Raw genomic sequence first — 15,804 nt, 5'->3', positions numbered from 1 at the left:
TCCCAGATATTCCACCCGTCAAATTAGGAAAAAGAAAACTTATATGCACAAATATTGCTGCTGCTTTTCGGTCAAATTTGACTATTTTTAGCTATTTACATATGATTGAATTATATATTATTTAGATGAATTTAAATATAATTGGATACTAAAGATATTTTTATAAATATACATGTTGCGTGCGAAATATTTTAAAGTTTTGTTTATTAAGAAGATAGTGGGTATATCATGATAATACTTATAATCTATAAATACTAATTATATTTACATTCTTTAAGAATCAAATCATTGAAATAAAATTAGTAATAGAACTATTAAAATTAAAAAAACTAACTTGAAGTTTAACTTTATGGATTTATATATATTTTTTAAAACTTATAAATTAAAATTGTTTTTAAACCAATTTTATTTAAATTTACTTGCAATTGCATTCAGTAAGACTTAATATATGTATACTCTTATTTTATTGTATAGTTTTATCTAGATTATACTTTAAAACGAGCTTTTATTTTTAAGAATTACTTTTAAATATCCTCTTTAAATTACAAAAATATATAAAATATCAAAAGATATCCATAAAAAAACCTGGAATATATGTCAAACAAATTCTCTAAAAATAACAAAGCAGATGCGCACGACTTCAGTTCTCATAACAGCAGGAATAACAAAAGACAATTGCATGTCAAAGTAAGGTTTTTATTTGCCAATTGTCATTTGCACATCAGTAGTACAATCCAATGAATCATTAGACCATTAAATTTACAATTTTTGCTCCATTCTCGAGAAAAGTTTGGTGCATATATATATTATATATATAATATATATTATATATATATATATATATATATATATATAGATAGATATATATATATATATATATATATATAGATATATATATATCTCTAAAAAGATATTTCACAAAATTGGCCATGAAACAATCAGGACCGATCATGTATGATCCAACCCAAAAGCAAAAATAATTCGTGGTTAACTTCACGCAATTCTTTGAGTCTTCTTACAAAAAATTGGGTTTTCTACCAATTCTCTAGCAGAAGGCCGCTTAACCGGATCAGGGTCCATCATGACCTGAATCACCAAAACAAGCATGTTAAAATTACAAATTTAAACAATGTTGTTTAGGACAAGAAAACTTGAAATGAAGATAAATATCAAAAGAACAAACAATTCATAGATTTTGGACACAAATATTATCACAATTATTTTCGTGCAAATGAACAATCTTCCAAATTTAAATGAAGTAGTAACTGGATGACGCAACGATAAATACTGAAGCTTTAGAGTAGAACTTAAACTTCACCAGATTATAGAAGTACTGGTAGTAAAGCAAATGTATGATAATGGAATTATAATTCATTTTACGTGTGTGAATGCCTAGTTTCTTGACCAAAGTAAACCACAACCCAAAAACTATATTTTCTATCACTCTTGCAAGAAATTCACCGTGTTGAAAGATAACAAAACCATTGGAAGGAGTGAATTGTTAACAGTTTACCGGACATTAAACCAGAACAATGTATTACCTTGAGCAAGTTTTGAAGATGCAAGGAATGACCAGGCAAGAGGGGAAACTTGCCTTCCTTGAGGTTAAAATATTGACATCCTGATTCTGGCAAAGGCAATCTGCGGATTAGTTCATAAATAGAAGCTCCCAAGGAGAAGATATCAACCTTGTCTAGATAATCATAATTTTCATTAAGAATTTCCTGGGGCATATAACGTGCGTCACCCTCTTCAATTGGGAGGCTACTATCAAGAAGAGTCGCACATCCAAAATCACCGAGTTTATAAACACCACTCTTCACATAAATATTATTGGGTTTCACATCTAGATGAGCCATTCCCTTCTCGTGAATAAATCGCAGAGCATTGGCAACCTGGCAATGTCATAACAAATCGAATAAAAAATATGCATAAGCACAACGGATTGGGAGAAACTTGTGTATGACTCTACCAGAATAAAAATCTAAGAGAGACAGTGAGTGGACTTTCATCATAGTAAATAGAAGGTATTTCGTGTGAGACATCCGGCTTTCATAACTCCTACATGCCGTGTGATGAAGCATAACAGCAAGGCCCATTAAAATGGTCGCGAAAGAAGTTCACCTGAAATAAGGCATCTAACACTTGTGCTTCTGTAAATGCCTCTGGGCATTTTCTTATAGATAAGCTGTGATCACATAACTCCATCTGAATGTACAGCTGTTCATTTTCAAACCATGAAGAATAGTAGCCCACGATGTTCTGATGCAAACCTGAAGAACCAAAAGGTTAATGAAATAAAGAAAGCAAACTCGACACAACCCACTATGCAGAATAAAACAAGAGGTGGAACTATGAGTTACAAACCTAGGGCCGCCAAAGCTTGAACTTCCATCAAAGCTTTTGTCCTGCAATGTAGGACGATTATAGTAAGCGACCGGACCTGTGAAAAAAATAAGAACATCCAATAGTTCGAAGATTGTACCTTTCTGTTTCAAGGCGTAACGGTCTGATGCTCCGTTTAACAGCATACAAACATCCATCTAGTCGTTTTAATACTTTGAAAACATGACTAAAGTTCCCTCCACCAATTTGCTGAAAATGAAAGGATAAGTTATACCTAAGTTATCGAACCAGAGAAGCTAAAACCAATTCAAGCAATCCATAGAAGTTAACATTTTCCTTTTAAAAAACACACTACCTCAATTTCATGAAAGTCAGCACGATAGCGTGAAAGCCCGTCACCACCACTGATTGCAGGGAAGAGGCCTTCAATTTCACCATTGTGTAGTTAGCAATTTACAATAATTGTGAAAACAAAAATACCAAAAGGTATAATATCGTGCAGGTAGCAAAAGCTTGTCTACGATAATTGAAAAGAAGTAGCGAAGGAACTAACTAGAATCATACCTGCACATTTCAATCTTTGGTTTCCAAAAGAATCAATCTCCTTTTCTGTAACATCTTTTAAAAATGGGTTCCTAAAGCAAGGAGGAGGCATAACCCGGAAACGCAATGCAATTGCAGATTGGGACACGTAATTCTGACCCTTTGGTTTAGCAGCTGCTATTGTTTTCTCCAAAGCAAATTCGTTGTCAACAGAATCCTTTCCCAGTTCCACAGCTGGCTGATGGTCACCAGAAAAGGTGGGGCTGAGAGGTTGAACCGACATAACATCTAAGAAAAGTATACATATTAGATGTTTTTAATGAGAGGTTGAACCGACTATGAGAAAACAAGAAACAAAAAGTATAATAAACAATGAAACCTTTGCAACTCGCTTGGCATGCAAGTCATTCGTGTCAAGACTAATATACATACATATGAAAGATTAGGCTGAGAAAATGAGACAGTACATGGATTTCTAATCTCAGACTCTTCGTAAAAAATCCGAATGCCGAAAACATAAAACTCGGTAATAGATTGTCAAAAAAACACAATAAAATGGACGGATCTTACCTGGTCGACATCTCTTACTCTTCGTAGTGTTAAGCTTCTCGGGCGATTTGGGGCATGGTGTATCCTGCGAAACAGAAACCCTAATAAGCTCCAATTTCTTTTCAACGCAACGGCAAGAACCACGACATCGTCAATTTGAAATACATTACCATATCGCAATCAAAGCCATTCAAAGTATGCTGATTGTCCGGAGTGATGTAATCCGGAGTGCTACCAGGAACAAAAAAGGAACCGCGTGAGCGAAAGAGGAAACGAAATCGCAAAATTCGATAGGGATAATAAGATGAGTACCAGAAGAAGTCCTGGCTGAGAATACAGTATCTGTCGTCGGCGAAGGAATCGTCGGTGAGCGGAACGCGCGATGAAGACGTGTTGGGAGGTTCGGAATGCAGAAGGTTCTGGAAGCAAGAAACATCGGAAGAAGTGGTAGAAGATGGTTGGTTGAGAGGAATGAGGGAGACTTGACCTAGCTGAAGCTGCAAGTGCCTGGTGGTGCTGTTAGTCAACGCGCCCTTCATCTTCCTACTCTGCTTCTTTCCAATCTTGTGGCTTTTCCCCTTCATCTTCGTCTTCCACCACCACGATCACGATCAATCACAAACTTTTAGCTTACTTCAGTAAAAAACACAGTTATATTATATAAAATGATAGTGAAATTTGTGGAAAATAAATAAATTAAAAATAAGCTAGTGGAGTACGGAGTGGCAGAAATTCAAAATCGCGCGGGTTATTTTCAATTTTTAGGGTGTTCCGTGTGGGGAAGTCTACTTGGGCAATTTTGTTAAGTGGAGCTTGGCTGTTGATTGAGGAAGAAGGGGTCTGATGAACGGTGAGATTTTGACTTTGATAAGGGAACTGGTTTAGATTGCGCGTACTGTATTGGCGTGCTGCGTAAGCTGATTGATTGAAGTTGAAGTGGGATGAGAGAGAATAAGATGTGCTGGTGAGACGCGTGTGCATTGTATCCATGTGGAAAACCGTACCTTTCTGGAATAGGTAAGGATTTGCCGTACTAATGATTAATAATTAATTCATTGAGCGAAATCAAGAAAAAATAAATAAATAAGGAAATACAGGCACTATGGAAAAGAAAAGTTCAACAAATACGTATATTTTAATAAAATGAAATATAGATCTAAATTGAAAGAAAAAAATGTGTATTATTAATTATTAACTTATATATGTTTGATCAAAAATGAATAGAACGTATCTTTAATTTTTTTATTACGTGTTAAGAATAAAGTATAAAAATATGATTATACAAGTACGAGATAGAAACAAGTATTGCGTTTGCTTACTGATTTTTAATCATAAATGGTTGAATCCAAATAATAATTATCTAATTGAAGACTTAGTATATAGTGAATTGTGATTATGATATATTAAGATTTAAAAATATTTATTTATTGTCCGTGCATTATTAAATGAAAATACATTATAGGCTGCTAAAAATGGATATAATTAAGTCAAAGTTATAATATATTAAAAAATAGCATTTTTTTAATGAAAACATATTAATATTTACATTATAGAATAAAAAAATGAAATATTTTAATTGTAGACCGGCATTCAACGTTTCATAAAAATAAAGGCATTTAAGATTTCCTTTTCACAAAAGAATATGGAGCTCATCGTTCACCATAAAAATATGTCTATATTCTTTTTGCTACATTTAGAAGTTTCTAGTTATGTTTTAAAAAAAAAGAATATGAAGGAATTTGTATGATTATGCTTAATAAACAACATCAATTAACGCAACAATATATAAAATTTTAATTACAATTATCCAAAACATACTATATAACAAAAAAAATATTAACTATATTAATCAAACTAAAACATATGTTATTTTAGCGTCCAAAGCCTACTTCAAAAAAGTTTTTGTCTCTCTAATTGCATCCATCTTATGATCATTTCAAAACATATATCAAACACAACAGAAGAAAGATAAGATAATACTATAAAAGAAATATATTCATGCAATTATGAACAATATAACTTATTTTCAAGTCAAATTAAATTTCAACATACAATGTTTCTAGATTCGACCAATTCAGATATATGTATAAATGTTAGACTATGATAAGTTTTTTGTACTTGTAGTGGTGAAACAGCTATCTCACCCCACGCTACTAAACAAGGTTAATTTGTCTACCACCTATGCACAACTAACACCATACCATAGACAAAATCTCCTGCTACTCCTCACCACACAATCCCCCTGTCCATATGAGATGGAGTGATTATTGGAGTGTCATGATAATTTATAAATCTGAGTCCTTACATCAATACATCACTCTACTTTAAACCACCCTAAAAAATTTCCCATGAAATTCCCCTTTCGCAACACACATCCCATTAACACAAACTTTTCATACATAATATATATCAGAAGATCATTTATAGTAAGATTTAAGTACCAACCAACCATAAGAGAAATCACAAAACCAAAATAATTTCACTTAAAAAAAGAGTATGTAAAGACCCTGACGTTGAGCAACACATCCTTATCGTTGAACGTCATTCTTTGCGCAAAATTGGCGCATGAGCGCCACCCTATTGTAGCCGAGCGCCAAAGCTCTCGGCTTTCTGGCGCGCAGGCACTGATGAGTGTCGCTGAATGCCATACTAGAAGTGTAAAAACCTATAAATTAGCTTTTGATTGCCCTTATACCTATCCAAATGATAAAAATGGCATCATAGACACTCAATGATTTAAAAACAGGTTTATAACTTAAATTAGATACCACTTTGATGATTTTATGAGGAATCAAGATTCAACCAATCAACCTATAACTAAAAGCTCATGTATTTCATTTCTCTTGCTATAAACCAGGTTCCTAATACTCTAAGTTGCCAACTAAATCATGAATGACCTCTAAATAAACGCCAAATAACAACTTTGTTAATAAGATCATTCCTCCTAATTTCACCTGTCAAAACCCGATATTTATTGACTAAGATTGATTCCTATACCAACCTATTACCAAAAACCAAAAACTCGAAAACTCATATTTAAGATTTTACACATCCCAGATTTAGGTAAACTAAAAGCTATACAAGTTTTAAATTGCCTAAGAACAAACCTTAAACTTCAAATTTTCCCATTCAAGCATTATTTCAAATTTTGCCTATCAAAATCTCCTCTTTAATCCAAAACCAACCACAACAAGCCTTACCTATTCACTAATCTCAAAACAACATCATTTTTCCACTAAATTATACCACACAACAACATCCTCAAGTGACTCAAACAAGTATAAACCAAACAAAATCATTCATACCAACATTGATCAATGACAAACATCAATCAACAAGCATATCATTATTTAATTACTAAATTTGCATATATAAATAATCCATTTACTAGAACCAATACATGTTATCAACGTCTCATCAAATTAACATCAAATTCCATACATTTGAACTATAAATACGAACTTAAAGAAAATAACTATATCAAAATAAAATATAATAGTTAGTTTCCTTTTTTGGGTAGGAAAACTTATACAACTCTAAAATTAACTACTCCTGCCTCAGCTCATACCACTCTATCTGTACCGACAGACCATAGCATCATGATTATGGTAAGTCCTTAAGACCACTGATCGACAAAGAACTAGAAAAATGGATTGAGTGACACATGCATTCAATCTATTTGCAAGTGTCTCAAAATGAAAATAAAAAATAGAAATTGATTTACTGTATACGGAAAACTGGTCGAATGAAGGGGAAGAATTCATTGCAATGAACACCTATGTATCTCCTTATTGTTAAAAAAATAACTGAAGAGTTAGAGAGAGAAGAGAAAAAATATAAAAAATAAGTTTACTAAAATAATAAATGTTTTTAATAAAAAACATGTTTAACAAATTTTATTTATATTATTAAATTATTTTAATATTTAAATAATATGTCTCATTATTTTAAATCATCTATCAATTCTAATTACTCTATCACATATAGACAATTCTTTCTCTCACACACATACATATATATATTTTTTATAAATATTTTATTTTTATAATATATATATATATATATATATATATATATATATAATATATATAATATATATATATATATATATATATATATATATATATCGAATGAATATAAATGTGTGATTTAATCGATATCCTTTAAAAGCTTTTAGCTAGCTGCACTCATTTAAATAACACAGAATATAAAAAAATATAATGTAATTTGTGGATCCACAGAACATTCGTTGAGAATGGTTCAATAAACAATTCATTGCTGAGTTCAGCTTTTCTATCTTATTAGATGTTCTATTGCCATGAACCAGAGGGGTTCTGGAATTTGTTTTAGACTCATGAATCAATCAGTTCGGGGCACCATTTTGCCAAGAATCGTCAATTCAGCTTCAAAGATGCAAGTATCGTCCACCAAAAATCCAGAATTTGGATCTTGAAGTTTAGCTAAGGCCACGAGTTGGCTGGAACCCCACCCTGAATCGGAGAACTTACTACAACCTGCAAGCAAAACCAAGACCAAGTTAAAGGAATATTGGGTTTTATCTGAATTTGCAGAAACAAATCTAAATCACTTATTTGTCGATCATGTTTACATAGCCTCGCCTTTGGATTGAGATGATGACTGTCATCACTTTTCTGGTTCTTAGCACGGAGGATGTGCTCCACAACGAGTTTAGTGTTGGCCGGTAGAGTTGAGACATCCAACACTAAAAATAATGATACGCTGTTGCCCTTTCCCTCCCCCAATCCATTTGGGTATAAACGCAGCTTCCTAGGATAAAAGAAAAAAGAAAAACAAAATTTGCCAAAAACAACACACACATTTGGTCTCAAGTTACATACACTGCATGTCGAGAAAGTTGATAGCATATTTTTGTGTAGTACCATTTGTAGTTTCCTCCGACAAATGTTGCAGACTCGTACTTGTCTAATGTTGATTTTGAAAAGTTACTAAATTTCCAAGTATAAGAACAGCGGACAGGTACTTGAAACATTGATAAACAATCGCCTCTGTTGATGCTCTTCACAATGAAAACCTCGACTCCAAACACGCATGTATCGTCCATCAGATATCCGTTTGAAGAGTCGTAAAATGTGCTTCTGTCAATGAATTTTGCGACACCCCACTCAGTTTTCAGCACATGGAAACGCCTTACATCTGTTTCTGCATGAGTTTCTATTTGTTAACATCTTGTTAAGTTAAAATATTAAAAAACTTCACCAAACAAATTAAAGATTGAAATATACTCAGCTCCAACTGTACCTTGAGTTATATGGTATTCATCGTCGATAAAATTATATGCAGAAAAGTTTACAATGGCATTGATCTCCCAATCAAGAGGCAACGAGCTTGTGTCCACGAGCACCAGATCAATAGAAACATGATCTTTACCACCCTCTTTTTCGTTCCCATCTGGGTAAATTGACAGGCTCCTGCATGCACGTTCATTTGAGCATCAAGTTTGTACAGAAAGTATGAAAATATACAGAATTTGTAAAATTGGTGCATTATCTGTTTGAAAGGGATTATTCTGAAAAAGAACATGCATTGTACCATTTATAACCTCCTGCTTCAAATTCTTCCGAGGTGCACTTTTTAACCGAAGCATTGGACAGCCATGAGAAGGAGTTGATTTTAAACGTGTAATGACTTGGTGGGGCTTTTCTTCCTTAGAGATATATAGCCAAAAAAACTTAGTCAAATTTTGAGAACAGAATAGAAGTATCGATATATGTGAAATATGGGAAAAGAAAAGAGATACCTTTCATGGTTTTGTCAGAACATGACTTGTCAATGGTTTTGATATCCATGATTGTTGCAGACAATATATCCAATGGTAAAGACTAAGGAAGCTTATAAATAGGGGTTTCTAATAATTAAGTTTCTTGTTCAGGTGCATGTTTTATTTGGTTGAATGTAATTTCTTCAGAGCTGCAACAAGAAAAGGATTGTTTGCTATGCATGCCTTTGGTTTATACCTAGGGTGATGCTTATGTTACACAATATTTTCAAATGCAATACAATAGGAATCCGTCACCTGAACAAATGCACGCTAGCACAATACTTTTCCTTGTTGCATCAGAAACCCTCTTATTATGATTTTTTTTCACCATGTTAATCATCAACATTATATCTTCACAGTAACAGAAATAAAATAAAATAAAAGCATACTGATTCAAAATATATAATAGTTTGACTTTCCAGATCATATCAATATGTACTCTCCTAATAAGAAATTCTGTTTAGTAATATAATAACACTAAAGGATCCAATGTGTTATGAACATCTAAAGAAGACTGTGGTTTATTTCTATTTACTTGTTACACGATAATTTTCACACTTGTATAACTTTTCACTCAAATAACTACTATAAAATAATTTAATATCAATTTATTTTTAATCTTTTTCAACACTAACAGTAAAGATCCTTAATATTAATAAATAATAATTGTTTTTATTTCAAATTTATTGAGATAGCATTGTCTGGATCAATTTTAGCACTTCAAATATTATCTTTTTTGGAATTTAAAACTCTTGTTTTATTTTTTAAGACTTTGTTTATTTCCAAAGATAAATTTGAAGATAAAGTGAAGATTTAAAGACAGAAATTGTCAATGATTTTACGAATGTAAGATAAAAAAAATTATATATTAAAATTTAATATTATATTTTTGCCCTTATAATTAAAGTTAATATAAAATAATTTATTTAGTTAAAAAATTAACTTGAAGTTAATAGAATCCATAATCTATTCCAAAGCATCTCGGTTTCCAGCTTTCCAAAATTGATCCCATGAGGCAATAATCGATTCCCTCCATACATAATTGATTATCTTGAGTAAAAAGTCACGATTCCAAAAATTTTACAATCCGACCAAATGCTTATCTCTCTATAAAACACCATTCTCATCAAACTCTACCTTCACGATACGGATTATGATTTACTTAAAGTATTTAATAAACATTATATTACAATTATACCATAAAAATTCAATTTGTCATTTATTTGGCAAAAATGTTGAATTGTAGTAGTGTATAAGGGATGTTGCGTGCTAAACCACACATACACGAACTAAATCTTAGGTTGATTACATTAGGCAGACCAATTATACATGTATAGATAATACAAATTTTCAACTTACTTAAAACTGTTTATTACATAAAATAACTTTTAAATAATATAAATGTAGTTTTTAGAAATCATTACAGAAATGTAAATAATTTAATCCTAGAGTAAATGAAATAAAATTCGCCAAATTCTAATATGCTCAGAATTATTGTCCTGGACAGGCAACATACGAAAATGGACATTAAATTTACATAAGAACTTTATAAAAATTTAAGACGATGGGCTGAATTTTCGAAAAGTTACAAAACATATCAAGTCGTTGTAGTATAGTGGTAAGTATTCCCGGCCAGTCAACCGGGTGACCCGGTTCGATTCTCGGCAACGGCGTACCGTTTCTTTTCTTTTTCATGTTTACATTACGGGATTCAATACTTCAAAGTATTTCAAATTTAAAATTCTTTGAACATTCATCCGGTCGTTGTAGTATAGTGGTGAGTATTCCCGCCTGTCACGCGGGTGACCCGGGTTCGATCCCCGGCAACGGCGTGATTTCTTTTTCAGGTACTCGGGTGACCCGAGTTCGACCCGTCGGTGGCGGGTGTTTTATATTTTTTGAGATGCACATAAGTTGACCCGACCCGGTTTCCATCCAACTAAATAGATTTTGTCTTTGAGTTTCAAGTAGGTTCCGTTATTAACGCACAAGATTACAACTAAAAGATGAAGAAATATCTGTTAATATTAAGTAATACTCTGAAAGTTGTGAGTAGGGTAATCTTGCGTGCTTAGCGGGAGAAGGAAGCTGAGAATATTTCAGTTTTTTAATCCTTTGATTTGAAACAAATCGATCACTCTCTTCTTTCATTCTTCAATGGCTACGCTTTCTGCATGCGCTTCACCTCCATGGCCAAATCCTGATCAAACCACCTCTCCCAGTTCAAATCCAAACCCTAATTTCCTTCCCGACCAGTCCCAAACACTCGACTTCGAATCCCTCATGCCTCCGCAACCGAAATCGCCACAGCGCTACCGCTCCCCCGCCGCATCGCCGCCGGGATTCTCCTCGGCGGCGCCCCCAACGGTGCTCCACCTCGCCTTCAACCAGGACCAGGCTTGCTTCTCTGCCGCCACTGACAACGGTTTCCGCATCTACAATTGCAACCCCTTCAGCGAGCAATTCCGCCGCGAGTTTGACGGCGGCGGAATCGGCCTCGTCGCGATGCTCTTCCGCTGCAACATAATCGCCCTCGTCGGCGGCGGACCCAATCCCCATTACCCGCCCAACAAGGTCATGATCTGGGACGACCATGAGGGCTGCTGCATCGGTGATTTATCCCCCCGTGCCGCGGTTCGCAGCGTCCGGCTCCGCCGCGATCGGATTATCGTCGCTGTCGAGCAGAGGATTTTGGTCTACAACTTCCAGGACCTCAATCTCTTGCACCAGATTGAGACCTATCCCAACCCTAAGGGTCTCTGCGCGGTTTCGCAACTGTCTGATTCGTTCGTTCTCGCATGCCTTGGGTTGCAGAAGGGTCAGATTCGCGTTGAGCACTATTCGCAAAAGAAGACAAAGTTCATATCTGCGCATGACTCCAGAATTACTTGTTTCGCTCTCACACTTGATGGGCAGTTAATTGCCACCGCCAGCTCCAAGGGCACGCTGATTCGAATTTTCGACACGGTTCAGGGCACACTTCTTCAGGAAGTATGTTGTGCTTTGTTGGTTTTTTCCTCTCAATTGCTTTTGTTTTCATTACTCGTTCGATCTTTCAACCTGTACAATCTTTATGATTTAACCTCTTCACTTAATGAACGAGCCCTACTGTGGTCCCTACAACGAGTAATTTCCATAGAATATGCTGGTATAGAATCAAGTGAGTGATTAAATCGGGATATTATAACGTCTGCGTTTAGTTTGGGAATTGGGTTACTTTGTAATTCATATTTTTTTGCATGGGTTGGTAAAGTTATAAGGTTAGGTAGTAAATGTCTATATTAGTTTATTTTCTCTGCTTTCATGCTTTAGTGTACTATGTGATAACTTCAAATAATTTGTGGTTCTCTTATAAATTTTTTGGGTGTCACATTTAGGTGAGAAGGGGTGCAAATGTTGCTGAGATCTATAGTTTGGCATTCTCTTCTACTGCACGGTGGCTAGCAGTCTCAAGTGACAAGGGTACTGTCCATGTATTCAGCCTTAAGGTTAATTCTAGCATCTCCGAGGAAGAAAAACCTCAAAATCCATCCAATTCAGATACTGCCATTACCCCTTCTAACTCATCTCGCTCCTTCATCAAATTTAAAGGTGAATTCTTTTACGAGAGTATTTCTTTTCATTTTATATCTTATATGTTGTACTTGTGAAATTATTATTTTCCTTCTAAAATGATTTTTACCTTTTTTATGGGTAATCCCATTTTGTTGTGCGGGTGACGGTTGAATTGGTAACATTGATTATGGTTGTGTTTTTCAAACAAGAAGATATTAATGGATGATAGAGCCTCATGATTGCTTGTATGCTTGCTTTTCTAGTGCTGTGGTGAAATTGATTTCATTTATGTAATGCTTGAATATTTAAGTAAAATTTACCGAAAATGTTTAAGAAATAAATTAATTCCAGTGAACATTTGTAATAATGGTAAAAGAAAAATAACTATATTTACATGAAATTGGTGGGGCATTAATTTTATATAAATGTTCTATTGAAAGGATTGCTTACAATAATAAGGAGCAAAATCAATATTTAATAATAGAAAATATTTGATAAGATATTTCCCTATCAAATCATATCACATCTCTCTCTTTAATGTAAAATTCAAATAACAACATGTTGAATATCAGATTTTGCTAATATAAGTGATTTTTACTAATCCATTTAGGAATACTTCTCTAAATTTTTTGGGACTCTGAAAAGTTGGATCCAAAGCAAAAATAGTTTTTAAACTTATTAAGACAATATTTAATCCTTATATAGTTGAATTTTGGCTTCAAAAGTTCCTGTCCCCTCAACCTGCCCCAGAAACCTATACTTAAGGGCTGGTACATTTGCCATTCAATTTCTAGTCTGGTTAGCAAAGGTGGCATTTTAGAATTGGGGTAATTTGTTTACACCTGTCGTGAATGGAATATTATAAAATGACACTCCCTGCTTTTCTTTCTAAGGTAAGGCAATGTTTCCCCTGGTGATCCATTTTCACCCTATTTTCAATGTTAATTTTCAGAACACATTAACACTGTTTTTGGGATCAAGGATGTTTTATTTTAATTGTTACGTCAAAAGTACTGCCCGTGTGGCATGTGGTGCCATGATCTGTTTAACCATTAAAATATTTTCGTTGTAATTGTAGTTTCAGCAGTTGTTCATCCGTATAGCTGGGCTACCTGCCTGTCACCAAATTTGTTAAAATTCTTCATTTTCATAATATTTATTTAGACCGAACACTGTCTATGAAGTGTGTTGTGGTTTCAGAATTTTTATATAATTTATTATGTCGGCTAGAGTGTGTTGATCAATTCCACTTGCCTTGTTGATTTGTCTTACTTTGCACTTGCAGGAGTGTTACCCAAGTATTTCAATTCTGAGTGGTCGGTTGCTCAGTTTCGCTTACAAGAGGGCTCTCACTACATAGTTGCATTTGGTCACGAAAAGAATACAGTCATAATTCTTGGCATGGATGGAAGGTATGATTTTGAAAAATGACAATACTGTTCCCCTGTTGATAGCTATTCTGTTTATCTTAGACGTGGCAGATTCTGCCCTGTAACTTAATCATGTTATTCAGTAGAGTTCCGGACTCTGAAGTACCGAGTTGATGTTGTGAAGAAATAACATTGTTTTGAATTAGAGAACTTTTAGTTTGTCATTACTAAGATAGGATGAAAGCTAATGGCGGCCAAATTTAATTTAACTCTAATTCAATTATGAAGATAGCTGAATCACCTGGTCTTCAGGTGTTTCATTTACCAATAGTTATGCTTTGTATCTAAAATGCTTGTTTATTGGAACTTTTCGTATCCCAGCAGAAGATGGACGCATATGTATGATGTTTTAATGAATTGCAGTTGATTTGGTTTTATGCAGCTTCTATAGATGCCAATTTGATCCAGTACATGGAGGGGAGATGACTCAGCTGGAATATCATAACTTTTTAAAGCCAGCAACAGAAACAACCATGTGACACGCCGATGGAAGAGTTTCCGCTTTGCTTAGGGTAAATAGATGTATAGTGAATTACACTGATCCATTACTATTATTACTAACTCAGTTTTACCTCGGTGCTTCCAATGCAATAATGTAATTATATAGTTTTGCAATTTTTAAATAATAAATAGTTATGGTAAAATGTGCAATATCTTATTATGTGTTGTTGTGTATAACTGTTGTATAATACGGGAGTCAAACGGCAATGAAATATTTAATTTAGTTTCTTAAATATTAAAGTGCTGTCGATAATTCTGTCATAAAAGATGAGATTCTTAATATAAGTCCACATTTACATTATTAGTTGAATGTTGGAGTGAAACTTTTCTCACTCTCTTAAATGATTCGAGTTTTTAGGAATTGTCTCCATTTGATCCGTAAGGCTGTGTTCGCTTTCGCGCATGGCACTGTTTGCGCCAATTTGCGAGCGATGAATAAAAAAGTTGTGTTCGAGCGATGAATAAAAAAGTTGTGTTCGCATCAGTTGATTAGCTTGGATGAAAATGAATTGATTTGCAGGATTCATCCACTGTTCATTGGAATTTTATTACAGTTGAATACACTCCACAATTGATTGGAGAAGCCGTAATCGGTTACAAGAGTGCTTTACAGCTACAAGAGTAGTACAGCTGCATGACTAGGGGTATTTTGGTAATCTTCAATTTCTACCAATTAAACTAATTTTTAAAATCTATCACATCAATCAAATCCTACACTAATTCTCACAAACTTTACTTCCAAATCCATTCTCAATTACCCACAAATTCACTCAAAAAAAACAACTAAAAAATTACCCTCAAATTCACTCAAATTCATTCAAATCATCTTCTCTAAATACACCAAAAAAACAAAGCCTAAAAGTAGATTGACCAGCCTACTTTACATAAAAAATGCAGATTAATATTTTTTTCCTGTTCTGTGTAACATTCTTTTCAGAAATTATTTGTTTTTATAACTTTTTCTTTAAAATACATTAGGAAGGATATTAATAATTTTAATTTTATTTTATTAAATGAATAGAAATAATAATTTTCATAAGTCTAATTTTCAAAATAAACAATATTTACAATTTCATAAGT

The 15,804-nt window shown here is 33.7% G+C and overlaps 3 protein-coding genes and 1 non-coding gene across 4 annotated transcripts; 2 read left to right on the top strand and 2 right to left on the bottom strand.

The window, feature by feature from the left end:
• Positions 1-895: 895 nt before the first annotated feature.
• Positions 896-4,094, bottom strand: LOC124828120 (wee1-like protein kinase). Its single transcript, XM_047301353.2, has 10 exons — positions 3,751-4,094; positions 3,609-3,669; positions 3,460-3,523; positions 2,911-3,177; positions 2,702-2,769; positions 2,486-2,595; positions 2,368-2,408; positions 2,125-2,273; positions 1,542-1,895; positions 896-1,086 (listed from the first exon to the last, which is right to left on the bottom strand). Exons 1-10 carry the CDS (start codon positions 4,020-4,022, stop codon positions 994-996), a joined length of 1,479 nt encoding a protein of 492 aa, XP_047157309.2. The 5' UTR covers positions 4,023-4,094; the 3' UTR covers positions 896-993.
• Positions 4,095-7,597: 3,503 nt separating this feature from the next.
• Positions 7,598-9,331, bottom strand: LOC148206312 (BTB/POZ and MATH domain-containing protein 2-like). The gene is made up of 6 exons (XM_088113261.1): positions 9,218-9,331; positions 9,010-9,124; positions 8,719-8,888; positions 8,340-8,619; positions 8,048-8,226; positions 7,598-7,952 (listed from the first exon to the last, which is right to left on the bottom strand). Exons 1-6 carry the CDS (start codon positions 9,264-9,266, stop codon positions 7,798-7,800), a joined length of 948 nt encoding a protein of 315 aa, XP_087969387.1. The 5' UTR covers positions 9,267-9,331; the 3' UTR covers positions 7,598-7,797.
• Positions 9,332-10,998: 1,667 nt separating this feature from the next.
• On the top strand, positions 10,999-11,070 carry TRNAD-GUC (transfer RNA aspartic acid (anticodon GUC)). The gene has a single exon. It is a non-coding gene; the product is annotated as a tRNA-Asp (tRNA).
• Positions 11,071-11,215: 145 nt separating this feature from the next.
• On the top strand, positions 11,216-14,957 carry LOC124828121 (autophagy-related protein 18a). The gene is made up of 4 exons (XM_047301354.2): positions 11,216-12,229; positions 12,616-12,829; positions 14,079-14,205; positions 14,606-14,957. Exons 1-4 carry the CDS (start codon positions 11,396-11,398, stop codon positions 14,700-14,702), a joined length of 1,272 nt encoding a protein of 423 aa, XP_047157310.1. The 5' UTR covers positions 11,216-11,395; the 3' UTR covers positions 14,703-14,957.
• Positions 14,958-15,804: the final 847 nt, after the last annotated feature.

This window comes from Vigna umbellata, chromosome 1, assembly GCF_029865625.1.
Source record: "Vigna umbellata cultivar VRB3 chromosome 1, Vumbellata_1.0, whole genome shotgun sequence".
Lineage (NCBI taxonomy): Eukaryota > Viridiplantae > Streptophyta > Magnoliopsida > Fabales > Fabaceae > Vigna > Vigna umbellata.
This window is presented reverse-complemented; position numbering and strand designations above follow the sequence as displayed.

Coding starts and splice junctions, on each gene's coding strand:
- LOC124828120 (XM_047301353.2), bottom strand. CDS start 4,022: ATGAAGGGGAAAAGCCACAAGATTGGAAAGAAGCAGAGTAGGAAGATG. Junction 3,670..3,750: donor CTCAGCCAGGACTTCTTCTG/GTACTCATCTTA, acceptor TGTTCCTGGTAG/CACTCCGGATTACATCACTC. Junction 2,596..2,701: donor CTGACTTTCATGAAATTGAG/GTAGTGTGTTTT, acceptor TTTCATTTTCAG/CAAATTGGTGGAGGGAACTT.
- LOC148206312 (XM_088113261.1), bottom strand. CDS start 9,266: ATGGATATCAAAACCATTGACAAGTCATGTTCTGACAAAACCATGAAA. Junction 9,125..9,217: donor TTCTGACAAAACCATGAAAG/GTATCTCTTTTC, acceptor TATATCTCTAAG/GAAGAAAAGCCCCACCAAGT. Junction 7,953..8,047: donor CAATCCAAAGGCGAGGCTAT/GTAAACATGATC, acceptor TTTTGCTTGCAG/GTTGTAGTAAGTTCTCCGAT.
- LOC124828121 (XM_047301354.2), top strand. CDS start 11,396: ATGGCTACGCTTTCTGCATGCGCTTCACCTCCATGGCCAAATCCTGAT. Junction 12,830..14,078: donor CTCCTTCATCAAATTTAAAG/GTGAATTCTTTT, acceptor TTGCACTTGCAG/GAGTGTTACCCAAGTATTTC. Junction 14,206..14,605: donor ATTCTTGGCATGGATGGAAG/GTATGATTTTGA, acceptor GGTTTTATGCAG/CTTCTATAGATGCCAATTTG.